General features: G+C 35.2%; 1 protein-coding gene across 1 annotated transcript in view; it reads right to left on the bottom strand.

The window, feature by feature from the left end:
- The window catches only part of LOC102677741, a 43,142-nt gene that overhangs the window by 26,066 nt on the left and 2,191 nt on the right, over positions 1–14,885 (bottom strand). The window contains exon 3 of the mRNA XM_031509255.1: positions 14,017–14,882. Coding sequence (XP_031365115.1) covers positions 14,017–14,882 — 866 coding nt within the window. The remainder of the gene's footprint in view (positions 1–14,016; positions 14,883–14,885) is intronic.

Genomic DNA, 14,885 nt, shown 5'->3' with positions numbered 1-14,885 from the left:
TCTCTCTCTCTCTCTCTCTATCTATCTATCTATCTATCTATCTATCTATCTATCTATCTCTCTTTTTCGCAAAATTTCGTCGAGATTGACGATTACTCGAGGCTGATTACCGCGGGAATGCTAATTAATCGCCGGACGAATTTGCATTCCCGCTAAAGTCACGGTCTCGTGGGAAGCGGCTTCGAAGCGCGCCATGGTTTCCTAGAAATGACGTAAGGGTAATGATGTAGCGCGGTCTGAAGAACTGCATCGTTAACCGCGCGTTGAAGAAACTGAGAAATCTTCAAACCTTTCTGGAAACATCGGCCAAACGCGAGAAACGTTGGAAATATTTTAAATAAAGACGCGTAAATAAAGTGAAATTTGAAAATTTTACAATCGATAGATTCTTTCGCAATGAGAGATTCTTGATTCTGTTAATTTTTGTCTTTTTCTTTTTTTTTTTATTTTATTTTTTTTTTTTTTTCTTTTTTTTTTTTTTTCTTTTTTTTTTTATTTTATTTTTTTTTTTTTTTCAAAAGAAGAAATTCAATTTCTGCTATGATCGAGGAAGGATCGTTGGGAATGTACAACATTGAGAAATGCGCGATGCGAACGTGCAATCAGTATGCAGATATATTGATGACACGGGGAAGATACTATTGTTTCTAAAACAGTTGTGAGTTTCTCCAGTAGCAATAAATTTTAAGATAGATATACGAGTGTCTCGCTGTTATATAGAAAGGATTAATTGCGTTTGTTTCTTTAGAATTTCTATCTATATTTGAATTTGGTAAATGTAGTTGTCAGTTATAACGATGATAAAAAATATACGGACGACAGTGAGAGAAAGAAAGAAATGGAAGAAATAATAAACTGTTGGTTACAATGTACAACAGATTTCACTTAATAATAAACACTTCTTACTTCTGATATTGTTCGGGTTCACGACTTCATCACAACCGTAACGTCGTAAATTATATTAATGGTTAACCTAAACTGGAGGGTCATGAGAGGCTTGTTCGCAAGGTTATCGTGATATTATATTTAGAATTTCTTCTAAACGTACAGTCGGATTTATAGCCGTTTACTTCTAAAAGCGAGTATAGAGGCACGTGTGTGCGGTGTGCAACGGAGTGCCTGAAGGAAAAGCGTGCTCGAATCTTGCCAGCCACGAGAGAGTGAAAAACGAGCGTCGACCAACGGGTTACGGTCTACAAATTTCCTACCATTTTTTTCCTCATTTCCCATTCCATTAAATATTTAAACGTAAAAAAAAAAAAAAAAAAGAAAGAAAAACACTTGAATTGTACATTACATTTACGTGGAATATTCCTAACCTAATCGTCGATAGCTACCAACATTCTATCTCAGTAACGATCCTTAAATTACCAAAGATTACTAAAAATCTCTTATGGTCCTAAATTCTAAGGATATTTCCATATAATAACCATTATTTCTTCGTTTCAACGCAGCATCCATTATTCACATTTGCCATTCCTCATCATCTATATTACTCAATCTTAATCATGAAACGTCTTATAATCTTAAATTCCAAAGGACATAACCGCTATCTTCAAATTCTCCAACGTTTCACACAACTGTCTATTCTGCACTCGTTTACCGTATCTTAACTTGACCATCTCCTCTATCACATCTTAAGCATCTATAAAAGCATCTCTTACGATCTTCAATTCTAAGAATACAATTATTGTTTCTTCATTCCACTCAACTGTTCATCCTCGTTCCCTACCCTAAATTCCACAACCACATCATTATTTCCACATTCCCAATCTTTCATCCCACACAACATCTGCCACCGTGCTCGTTCTCCACTCCCAATCCGCACAATCATTCGCGCATCCATAAACTTTCCCCCCACCTCTCCTTCAGAAAGTCATCCTGGTCATCAAACGCCAGCCACCATCGCCGTACGACCCGTACGCCTATCCCCGAGATTTGCAAAGGAAAAATTTCACAAGCCGACTTTCAGCAGCCGCTGAAAACAACTTTACGATCGTCCACGCATTTCCACGAGATTTCGATGATCCCCAGTGATCCCGTTACGACTTTTCGCCAACCAACATTTCCGTTATAGATTTGATAAACCGGTTCCACCGGCCTCGAAGCCAGATTCCCGAAATTTTGGGTTACCAGTGCGACGGGCGCGCACACGCGTTATGTAAAGCTCGTCATGATCGGTTAACGGTATACGAACGAAACCGGCGGCTTTCTCGCCGATCTTCTCGCGGAGAAACGTTTATTATTCACGCGCGTAGGAATTTTCCCCGTTGGGACGAGTGATAATCGAAGCTTAAAGCGCGGGATCCTCCGCCTTCTCTCGATCCGCGCGCCGATTATACCTCGATCTTTTACGCTCGAGGACTTCGAAGCGTTTTTTGCCCGCTGCTCTTACGATCTCTGATGCGCCAACTGTTCCTCGAAACGTGTCGTGGATCTATCCTATCTTTTTCGTTTTGAATTTTTTTTTTTTTCTCGTATTTTATGAGATCGCTGACTTTTATGCAACTGGACAATGTGATATCTAGGTATACAAAGAATACGAGGTTTAAAAGGAAAAGATGAAAGTGAGTGAAGCGAGTGAGAAAAATGTAAGGGAATGTGAATAGATTGTGAATGTTTATCTGGAAAATCAAATTTTCTATGAATGATGAATTTTATGGTTTGAAAAAATAGAATTTAAATGGAGTTTGAATTTTATGAGAGAAGTTCGGTCAGTGTGCGCATCACGAAGAAAGAGAATTTTTCTATGAAACCGATATTCGACCGATATTGTGAGAAAGAAATAAAGGACGTGTGTTTAAGGAGTATGAATAACGATTTTAAAAAAAAATGGAATTTGAATGGAATTTGAATTTTGCATAGTTTCAGTTTCGGCCATTGTGTGTCGTGCAGCGACGAGAAAAGAAGAGAAATTTTTTAAACGCATGAATTGTGGATGTTGCGAGTAAACGGACATTGGCTCGCGTGGAGAGTAAGAATGCGATCGATATCGATTGGTTTGAGGTGTGGTGTTGGTGGAAATATGTCGATGGTTGGTGGTGGGTTTGGTTTAGATATGCGAAGAATGTGGAAGTGTTTGATTTAAGATACACTCCTATTTGTAAGATATTTAGATATCTCTTTAATTATAATGATTATCTATAGAAAGTTGAAAAATCTTAGTGAATTTCTAAACTAAATTTTTACGCACTTTAGTTTGCACTGTATCAAAGAATATATCTTATCAATAATGGCATATTAATAATAATAAGAGATAATTAAATTTTCTTTTAGTAATAATGATAAAGATGGATATATGATATGTTGTACGTTTCTAACGAGTATTATAAATGTACCAGTGTAACTCGTTATTTATACGAATAAAAAATTAGATAAAAACGATATGAAATGTTATAAATTGATTAATATTATTCTGACAATTATGTGATCTACGCTACACGAAAACATTTGTTTTTAAATGTTATTATTATAATAACGAGATTAATTGACAATAATATTCATTTGTAAATATTTCTTATGACAAAGAGATTTAAGAAACGCTATTATAAACTCCAAACTTTTCATTATCTCTGAATTAAGAATTATCGAAACATCGTAACAAATTACAAAATCCTTCTACTATAACATTTTATTATCCATTTCCAAAACTTTACCATTCTATCTAAATCCATTGCTGCAACTTCGAAGCATGCTCTATGTATTCAATCAGCGTCGTATTTTTAACGATTACGATTCCCAAATTCTACCAAAATACCGTACAAACTGCAAAATCTCTTTCCACGATATTTGCCATATCATCCATTTCCGTAATTCCGCCATTCACTTAAACCTATTCCACCAACTTCAAAGCATTCTTTACATTCGAGCAACGTCAGAATTTTCCAAGAAATCCTGGCACGATTTGATCATTAAACACGAACGATAAACAAAGACAAACTCACTCGCGAACGAGTCCTCGAATCCATGCACGACCAGAAGAGATGAGCAAAATTTTAATCATTCAAGCTAAGAATAAACTTGATACTTTGATTAAAATTACTCGAATAATTTCACTTGATTAACACATGGCATAACCACAATTATTCTAACTGAACACTCCAAATTATACCAATATCCGATTGCTCAAAAATAAAGTAAAGCTTTATTCGAAATTTTGACCAATTAAATTTTTTTCTCTCAGCCCAATTCGATATCCATTCGACGAAGCAAGAGGAAAGAAGCGAAGAGAGAGAAAGAGATAGATAGATAGATAGATAGATAGAGAGAGAAAGAGAGAGAGAGAGAGAGAGCGAGAGAGAAGGTTGAATCGAGGAGGAGGTTAAAACCGGCGGTCGCCGTGACTGTCGCCACGGTGGCCTCTTTGACCCGCTTTCTCTTTTCCCACCCGATTTGTCTCATGGACATGCCTACCGCGTTTTCTTTAACCGGGAAATTCACGATCCTCGCCACCTGCCATGCCTCGCAGCCATCACCACCACGCTCGATCGACCGTTCGTTGCGCCTCCTCGAGGAGCAGGCGCAAGAACGAAAAACCGGAAGTCGAACGGGCGGCAAGTGGGTCGAACGTAGTAGGCACACGCTCGCGCCGATTCCAATTATCGGCTAGGCGGTTCGTTCAATCCTTTACGCGCGCACGAGAGCGGTGTTTCGTTACATCGAGCTGGCCACTTTCGAAAATTGACCGACGATCGATTACTGCAATATCGTGGCGCGATGGAGGGAGGTAAATTTATTTTGCACGTACGGTATTGGATCGAGATTCGAAGATCGATTTGAAAATTAAGGATATCTTTTTTTTTTTTTTTCGTTTTGTTAGTAGGGAATATAAATAGGGAGTTTTTAATTTATTTATTAGTTTAATTAGTTGAATTCTAGGAAGAAAATTCTATTCATGAATAGTAGAATATAGTTTGAAAGAATCGAATGTAGGTAAATGATATGGTAATTTTTAGGACGAGAGCGAGAAGTTATTTTAAATGCTGTTCTTGAGAAATTCACCTTGAATATGAACTATGATTCATTATGAAAATATGTTCCTATTTATGGTTTCTTTCTCTTCGATGGAATATTTAAAATTGAAGAATTCGAATTTTGTTAGTAGTTCAAATATATTTTAGGTTGTACGAAAAAAAGCAGCGCAACAACTTTAATTTTAACTTTGATAAAATGACTAAAAATCTTTCGTAATTGTACAAATATAATTTATCGTATTTCACGTTATCTCATAATTTACAGTAATCTGCCATGCAAACGTTGTAACAGTTGGCAATAATTTTTCTCGAAAATGTTTCCCGGTTTTGATTTATTTACGACGAATTTAATTTAAAAAGTACAAACTCTGAAAGATTAATGATATTTATATGGAATATTTTTTTATCCCAATCTATTTTTAACACGAAGAATCATCTATTTCTTTCGACAAGATAGGTCGTTAAGTTTTATTTACTTAATTGCACATCAGCTTATAATTTTAACTCCTTTGAAACAACAAAGACTCTTTTCTTTTCTTACCCAATACGTTCGCTATTTTTGTCCAGAAATATTTTTTCACAAACTACGTTTTATTTCTTCTTACATTTTTTTTTTTTATTAATAAAATTCTGAAATTTCACGTTTTCAATATCTCTATTACATTTTGCAACCGTTTGTCAAATATTTGAACGAAATATTTGAAATATTTCTCAGAATAAAAATATTTCTGAGATACGTTTCAATATTCTTATTACCATTTCATAACCGATGATCAAATATTTAAATTAAATATTTGAAACATTTTTTTTAATAAAAATTCTTCAAAACAAAAAACTAAAACGATAAGATTATAATCTAATTCGAATATATATAATAAATGAATCAGTGCATAAAATAACATAATTATGATAAATAATTCCATTAAAAATATCGTGTACAAAAAGTTCAACGTAACGAATCTCATCATTCATTTGAAAATTTAATCGTAGCGAAGAGATTTGTTATCAATTTCCATTCAAACTGACGCCAATCGTGCTCCATAAGAGCACGATTCGAGAAGAACCACGCGAGGTGATCGAAAATTACGGCTGTTCGATTTTCATCGACCCGGTTTCTTCAATTTCCAATTGGAAGTCGCACTCCGCCACCGTCAGATCCTTCGAATGTTTATTTGCGTGCAATGCCAAATAAGCATCGCGGTGAAATAGAACATGAAGCGTGACATAGCCGCCTGACCATAAGTGTCGATTTCGAGCGGTATCGAAGCCGACCCAACAGATCGGGAAGAAAGTCGATGTACTCGGTACCATGAAGTGGGTCGTGTTCCTTGCTGTGTTTATCATCGATCATTTCACCTTCTTCGTCAGGAGGTCGTCAGAGAGTCTTCTAAGTGGGTTGCTTGGCACGAGCGTTCACAATTTTATTAATTTTCGCGAAAATTTTTTATCAAATCGATTAAAATTCCACGCATTCGATATTATGTTTCGTTAACTTTCATCGATTATTTGGGAGAAGTTTACGTGGTAATTCTCTTCTATGGAGGAAATCGCAGAAGAAAGTGATTAAAGATTAAATTTTAATAGAAATATATTTTTTAACGTTAAATTAATAGGGGATACTACGATAATTTCGATAATTATATTTATATCTTATTATACATATGTTACATATATAATATTCAAATAACTTGACTCTATAGATATAAGTATACTCATACTTATAAGTATACTTATAAGTATGAGATAAAAAAGATACACATATAAAGTAAGTTAAAAATAATTTACGATATACGATACTTCTTTGATTATGATCGTCAGGTTAGGAGTCATATTTATGTTTTATATATATTTAATTTAAAATTGATTCTCTACAGAAACAGATTATTCCCAAAATAATTATTATCAGTAGATAAATCAAATTTCTTTAATAAAAAAAATAAAATATTTCTGAGATACGTTCCAATATCCTTATTATACCATTTCATAACCTATGGGTCAAATATTTAAATTAAATTAAATTTGAAACATTCTTTTTTAATAAAAATTCTTCAAAACAAGAACTAAAACGATAAAATTATAATTTAATTCGAATATATATAATAAGTGAATGAGTCCATAAGATAACGTAATTACGATAAATAATTCCATAGAAAGCTTGAAACATCGTTTGCAACAGGTTCAACCTAACCTTTCTCGATCCTTTCCCGCCAATTTTACGGAGATCGCGAAAATCGTAACGCGCGATTCGATCGATCCGTGCGTCGATGGAAACGCAAGATTTCGAATCGATAATTAATCGTTTCGTGCCGATTCGAGAAACTGTTGAAGCCCCTACTGTCAATTACGCTACGTTACAAATTACGTTTAATTGGCGTTCGTAGATACTATCCAGATACGATCGGATACACGCGATTCTTTTCTTCCTTCGACGGCAAATTTTTTTTCGTCGTTTAAACGAGCCGTCCACGATTTTCTGCGCCGAGGAGTTGAAATTAATCTAATTAATTTTAGCGAACGCATTCCGTATTGCATTCGACGAGAAGTCGAAATTTAGTGTCGTTTGACTTGGTTGAAAAAAAAATTCTGAGCGCGGTCACGCGATATTGAATTGCGCTTACGTTTTATCATATGCCATCGTACATTCCTTGCTTAATCTTTTTTAAAATGAATTTAAATATTCAATTGATTGAAAAATTGTAAAATAAATTCCTAGAAAAATTGTTAATATTAAATATATTTTTATTTAGATTAAAATAATTTTTAATTAAAAAATAATGTCTTAATATTAAAAACCTGTAAAACCTGAGGTTACTAAAATGAATGAATTTAATAGTGGAATTTCAAATGGATTAAAAAATTTAATATCTTTAGGTGGTCATATTATATCAACTTCAATATTTGGTGAAATAGATGAGTGAAAAAATGAAATAAAAAACATTAATTCAGAAATAATAAAAGGCAGGTTGAAGGAGAGAAAATTATATAAAGGAAGTAGAATTTGGATTTTTATTTTGAATTACAGAATTGAAAATTTAAATTATAGAACATGTTATTAAGAGAAAAATTTAATAAGAGATCAATTTTGATTTGTATTTAATTGCAGAGAGGGAGTTGCAAATATTAGATTTAGATTATAAATGTTATCGAAAGGAAAATTTAATAGAAGATCAATTGACAGGTTTGTTCTTGGTAAATAAAGCAGAGAGAATTAAAAATAAAATATCTATCAATTTGAGATGTTTACTTTTGATACGTGTCAAGAAAATATCAATTCGATTATCCATGCTTATATATTTTGGATTTCGAATATTTCGCGTTAAACCATCATTAAATATTGTATTAAAGCACAAACGTATAGTTAATTCTGAAATAATTAATAATCTCGCGTATTGCGCTTCGTGTTTTAAATAATTTTTGGAATTACTGTCAAGGTATGTATTATTTGTAGCTGCGAAATAATATATTGGAATTTCAAATATACGATACTTTACTTTATGGATGATGATTCGTTTCTATAAATTATATAAAATTTAACAACAAATTATGTATGAAATATATATCAATAAAACATTTTTTTCTTTTGATCAATTAATAAATGTAACATTAAGTTTCAAAAAATGGAAAAGGAAAGTTTATAAAATTTCTGTAATTAAATATTACACCTTATGTTACTTTCATATCATATATTTAACATGTGAAACTACCTTTACTAAAATGAACTCTAGGAACAAAAGTATTTTTTCAAATGCAAAGGCAAGTTTTACTTTTGCTAAAAACCAAAAAACACATGCATCCTATTTATTACTTTGTAGTACATTTACAAATGGCGAACAAAAACTTATTTATACATTTATCGATAATAATTATATTAAAAATAATTTATTTACATAGCTAACCAAATGCCTTAAATTTTTTTTAAAAATCACAAAACGTGAAATATTAATAATTTAAAAAAAAGTCGATGAAATTAAACAACGAAATAGCAAAGATAAATAATTTTAATCACTATCTACTAATAATATAATTCTTCTGAAACAGTGCAAACGGCTTAGAAAAGTCGCATTTTCATTCCGCAGCCTACTGGTCTAGAATAAACTCGACAACTTTCTAACCTCGATAAGTTCGCGTGAAACTCGCCATAAAGGCGAGGATTACGCGAGAATCATAACGAATGCAGCTTCTCGTATTACGTGAACGATAATATATCGATAACGAATGATAACGAGGCGGCGAGAAATTAAAAAAGAAGAAATCCATCGATGCATCTTGATGCATAACATCGTATCGTATTATACCAGGAAATTACGACACCTATTTCCCGCCTGTGCTACGTTTCTGTTATGTCAGCATTCCACTGTGCGATATCTAACGTTAGTTTCATATTGTTTAACTACGCGGAAGTAACCACGTGACTTCCTATCTCTCGTTTTCTCATCGCGGCGATGCGCTGGTTTCAGCTGGAATCCTCGCGTTCTTGGTTTCGTTCATATCGAGAAATATGGAGGATACGATGTGTATTTGTGAGGAGATCGATGATGTTACGAATCAATATCGTGTGATGTATGAGAAAGCATGAATTATTTTATTAGAGATAAAAATGAAGAATATTTTTTTTCTTTTTTATATTGGAAAACGAAGAACGTTTACTGTGATAATTAAAAAGTGAAAGTGGATTAAAAATCATGGATCATAACCTTTTTTTTTCTTGATCAATGTATTAATAAATATGTATTAATAAATATTAATAAATGTATTAATAAATATGGGAGATATTTATGTGTATTTGATTTGATTGGTAATGGAACTTTGTTCGCGTCCCTTTTTTTTCAGATTGAAGAATATAGAATACGATATGATATAATTGAAAGGTCATGGTAAATTCATAGAGAATAACAGGCCATAAAAGGAACATCGTGTAACGTAATATAAGAATGTTACAAGAGATTTTGTCTAGAATAAGATTAATAAAGAGAAAGAAAATTTATTCAATCATTAAAAAACATCCTGGATATTTATTTTTCTCTTTAATATTTTTCTCTTACATTACACTTTGATAAAAAAAAAAAAAACTTAACACATTCCTCAAAGGATTCAACAATTTCATCTAATTTTTATTTAATAGAATCATTTCCAAGCGTGAAAACAAATATTTGACACAAAGCATAAGAGCACAAAGCTCTAATCCTCTTTAAAGATTAAACATGTTCTATTAAAATTTTCCCACTAAAAAAAAGAATCCTTCTCCTTTTTTTCAATTCCATATATATAATAAACTCCAAGGACAGTAATCAGAGAGATCGTCAATAGCACGAAAAAAAAAAATCCCACGTTGCAAACAAAAACAGGAGACAAGTGAAACAGACTAATGAAACCAATCCAAGGTTTAAATTATACCCAAACGTCGCAATCAAAGAGGAATAAATATTTCAAACACATAGGATCGCATAAATCAAGGTGGAACGATTCGATAATAAAGACATTCAACAGTCTTAGAACATCAGGCATCAGGAGATATCACCAATTATCCACCTGCGTAATTAATATACCTCGCCACACGTGATTCATTCATAATGGAGCAAATCAAGAGGTTGTAAGACGTTTCCAGACGTAACCGCGACACGGATTCGCGTGTGCCAGCTGATGAAACGAATTGCATACCCGACGATCTCATTTTTGCGCGGCAAGAAAAGCGGCACAGTTACGACACCATCACGCAGATTACCTTACGACGAATAATCTTCTCTTCTTGGGAAGAAGAAGGGAGAAGAGAATTCCGGGTGGTTTCTGTAGTTGTCGTGCCATGGAATATTGACCGTAACTTGGTGTATTCCTTTTTTTCGATTTTTCTTTTCCCCTCTCTAATGAAACGCGTTAAGAAACCAAGCAAAATTGTCGTTAAGTAAATGACTCCCGTAAATGTACCTGTTGCGAGGAGGCTTTAAGAAACGCATTGCGAAACGCGGCCATTACGCTGCTTTACTGACAACAAACATTGTCACACTGTGGCAGGCTCTCTCTTGCATTAAGGGTTTAAGCGTTTCCATGTTGTTGGAGAAAAATGTGTAAAATTTAATATACAATATCTCGCCCTCGATAGAAAAGTGACATAAAATTTGTAATTGAATAAATTATTATTGGTATATATTGAAATCATTGTTTTTTCTAAATTTTACTAAATAAAATTTTTGTAAACGAGTATGTTCAAGTTGAATCTTCGATTTGACAATTCGATATCTTTCAAAATTTTATTCTTTTGTTGCAAATGTTCTTCTTTTTTTTCTATTAGGACAATCTTAAATTAATCACAAAATGATATCCAATATATTTCTCCTCTTTTTTCCACTTTATAATTTGATGGAATATCTGTAACCTTGGGTTATTATAGTTATCAGACTTATTACGTAAGATGAGTGATATAATATAAAAGTATTAAGAAACTACGTAATAGGAGTAACAGTTACACGCAAAAATGAGGTTTCTGTGGTTTCTAATGCTTCTTGGAAAAGGACAATGAACGAAGGTAGCACTGTAGAGCGTTATACCGGAATTAGTTCTATTAATTATTCCATTTTATCCCCGTTATTACGTTATTTCTAATAATTATTCCACTTTATTATCAATCAACCCGATCATCCTCGTGTATCCTCCATTCTTAATTTTCTTTCCTAATTAATTTAACTTTCTATCGTATATCTTATGCTTATTCGAAATCACATAAAATATATATACATCTTTGTATATTTATTCGATCTACGTACAAAAGTCGATCGCGTAAATTAGCTCATGCACGATTGTAAATAAACTCTCGCGGCGGAAAGTAGAACATCGGCCACCATTGAATATTCCCAACCGACTTTACGTCCAATTGTTTCCATCCTGCTCGTATAGAACTCGAACCGATTCAATAAATACCTTACATTTATGTGTAATCTTTATACGATCGGCACAGATTTGTGCATTTTAACGAGAGCCAATCGTAGAACAAAATCGTAAGATCATCGATTTCGATCGTACCATTTCTGGTAAAATGCAAACATACGTATTATTTGCAATGATATTTACAACATCGTGTTTGTAATAAACGAAGAACACGTGTCGTTATTGTTGCTATAAACAGAGAAATCTATATAACATTGCTCGATTCTATATTTTTTGTACTTCTTGGAAGATTATAAATATTTCTTTTCTCGATACAGTGACCATAATACATCTTAGAACATTTCCATTTCGAATCGATAAATTATTCATCCGCAAAAATCATTAATCCTTCCTTGCCAATATCCTGTTCAAATTAACTATTTTCTATTTAAACTATATCTCGTTTTACGTTGTTATCATTAGAAAAACAAGAACAATAAGAAAATTTTTTCAAAAACAAACTCATTTACAATGAACCAATGAATCAACAACGAATACATTCTCAAAGAAAATTCGATCGAATGCGAAATCCCAAAAGAAATTCCCAATCGACCGAGGTAATTCAATTCTCCTTTCCCTAACTTCCCCCCAAAATTTCTCACGACCAAGTGAGAACAAACAGCCAAATATCGAATCAAACGCAAGAACAATAAATAAGATCTGTGCAACAAACAAAATATTTCAACTTGGAGCCCCTTGGATAGTGGAGAAGATCGTGAAAGACGAAAAGAAGAGAGAGAGAGAGATGGAGGAAAAAGAGGAGGAATACCGGTTTACAACTAGGGACAACGAGCACGATCCTCGCGCACGTTGCCGTAATATCGCTTTATCGGATCTACCGTTATGTCGATCCGTTCTGCATCGACGTATATATACGTTTCTCGACGTTCTATGCACGCGGCTCGCATGGCAACACCGGAAACCTTGCATCAGGACCACATGGGACGCCGTCTACGTCATCGATCGATGCCAGTCAACTGGTCGATCCAAACTGGTCGACGATAGAGGTGATCTAACTGTAAATCTAACGCTTTTCGCTCGACCACTCGCGTTATACCCGATAGATCCCTCGTTCCAATCCGATATATCGCTCGAAAGACGTAAATAGATAGAGGGGATAGACGATGGGGTTCGAGAGCTTGGCCCATTCGATACCGTTCAATTGGACAGTGTTGAAACATGGTGTGGTGTCGGAGGCTGATTTGCATAACAAATCGTCGCGTCGTTTAGGAGAGGCTGTCAGTTGGCCTCGACCATTTCGAGTCGATATTTAAGGCACGTCACATCCTTTCACGTTTCGATACCTTTTGACGCCGTTTTTGACACCGAGAATTGGAAACGGAACGATATCCTTTTTATTTTGGCAAAAATTGTAATGAAAAATTGCAAAAGAGACGAGTTTTTGCGAAAGATTTTTTTAGAATTTGAAAAGGATACGTAGGATGACTGATAATCATCTGTGCTTGTGACAAGTGATCACGTTTTCTTAACAAGTTTTTGAAATCGATCAAGTTTCGGGTTTTAACTTGTATCGAGATATAGGATAAATCTTGAAACGATTTTTGCTAGTTTGCAAGATCTCTGAAGGGATTTACTCTTGGATACGTTATTGGCAATGAAAAATCTCTGTGACGCACGCATTAACGTCATGAATCACTATAAAAAGTCTGCATTAATGACAGAATAGCAACAGATCGCGGTCACGAGGAGCCAAAGATTCCACGTGCCGCTGATATTTGGTGAAATCTAGACCAACGGCTCGCAAAATTTTTCGACATCCTGTCCCTCTGACCTTCGAATACGCCTTTCACCGTGCATCTCCATTTTTCCAACGACCCAAAAGTTACTTATCAAACTTCTCGACCTCTCTCGAATCCTCTTTTGAGTCGCGTCCAACAATTATATACCATAAATATTTCCTAATCATGAAAAAATCCAGCTTTCGACGAGTAAAATAAAGTTCTCCAAACAATTACCAGGGGCACGAAAAAACGAATAAAAGGATCATTAATTTAAAATTTTTCCTTATAGCATTCCTTCATCCAACCATTAATTGGCGTGCAATAGAAATTTCCCTAGATTTCGAAATAAACTGCGTATGGACATAACTAAATAATATACGAACCTGAGAAGAGGGTTTCTGAAGGAACGTCGCGATCCCAGCTCGAACCCTGTTTTTGACACCGCGCACAGTTCCCTTGGCACTGCGTATGGCTTCCTTTTCGAGAATCTTGTAACCGGCGAAACACTCGTCGGTGTCCTTATCGCCTAACACCACACCCCTACCATTGTCTTTGTTCCCCTTCAACTCGTTTATGTGAAACTTATAGAACCTGTCGTACTCGTACACGTATTTCTTCCCGGTCAAAGGGTTGACGCTGGTGTCCACGTCACCTGATTCCTGCTCCAACCTCTCCTGCTCCTGCTTCCTCTCCTCGTAAGTGCACTCCTTCACAACCGGGGACGATAGCCTGCCGTTCTGCTCGGTGGCCAGGACCGGACTCCTGATCCTCGGAGTGGAGGAGGCTTTCGACAACGAGGAAGTCCCGGACGGCGAGGGGGACACGCTGGGGGAGGCTCTGGTCGAGCAAGAACTCGAGTCGATCTCAGGGCTCGAGGTAGCCGCGCTCGATTCCTCCTCGTGAGTTCGATTTTCCTCGTTCTGATCGGTGGACAGGTCGAGCCGGTTCAACGCCAAGATGGTCTCCGTGTCCCTGTACTTCTCACGATCCACCCCGTTCTTCAGACGGCAATTCTCCGAGCGTTCTGAAAATTCCAAGGATGGCCTGCCAGCCTCGTTCCCGTTAATGCCACCGTTCGCTATTCTGTCGGTCAACTCGCCACCGTTCAAGGAATCGCAGCTGATGTTGCTCTCGTTGTCGTCGCTGTCTACTTCCGCCCCGCTGCTGGTCAAACTGCCTGTACGATTGTGTTGATCGCTGGCCAGGATAACCGTACTGGAGTTCTTCTTCTTGGGAAGAGGCGGCGGTGTGC

This window comes from Apis dorsata, unplaced genomic scaffold (genome assembly GCF_000469605.1).
Source record: "Apis dorsata unplaced genomic scaffold, Apis dorsata 1.3 scaffold_133, whole genome shotgun sequence".
In the NCBI taxonomy this organism is placed as follows: domain Eukaryota; kingdom Metazoa; phylum Arthropoda; class Insecta; order Hymenoptera; family Apidae; genus Apis; species Apis dorsata.
The sequence above is the reverse complement of the archived record's forward strand: the minus strand, read 5'-3'. Positions and strand labels throughout refer to the sequence as shown.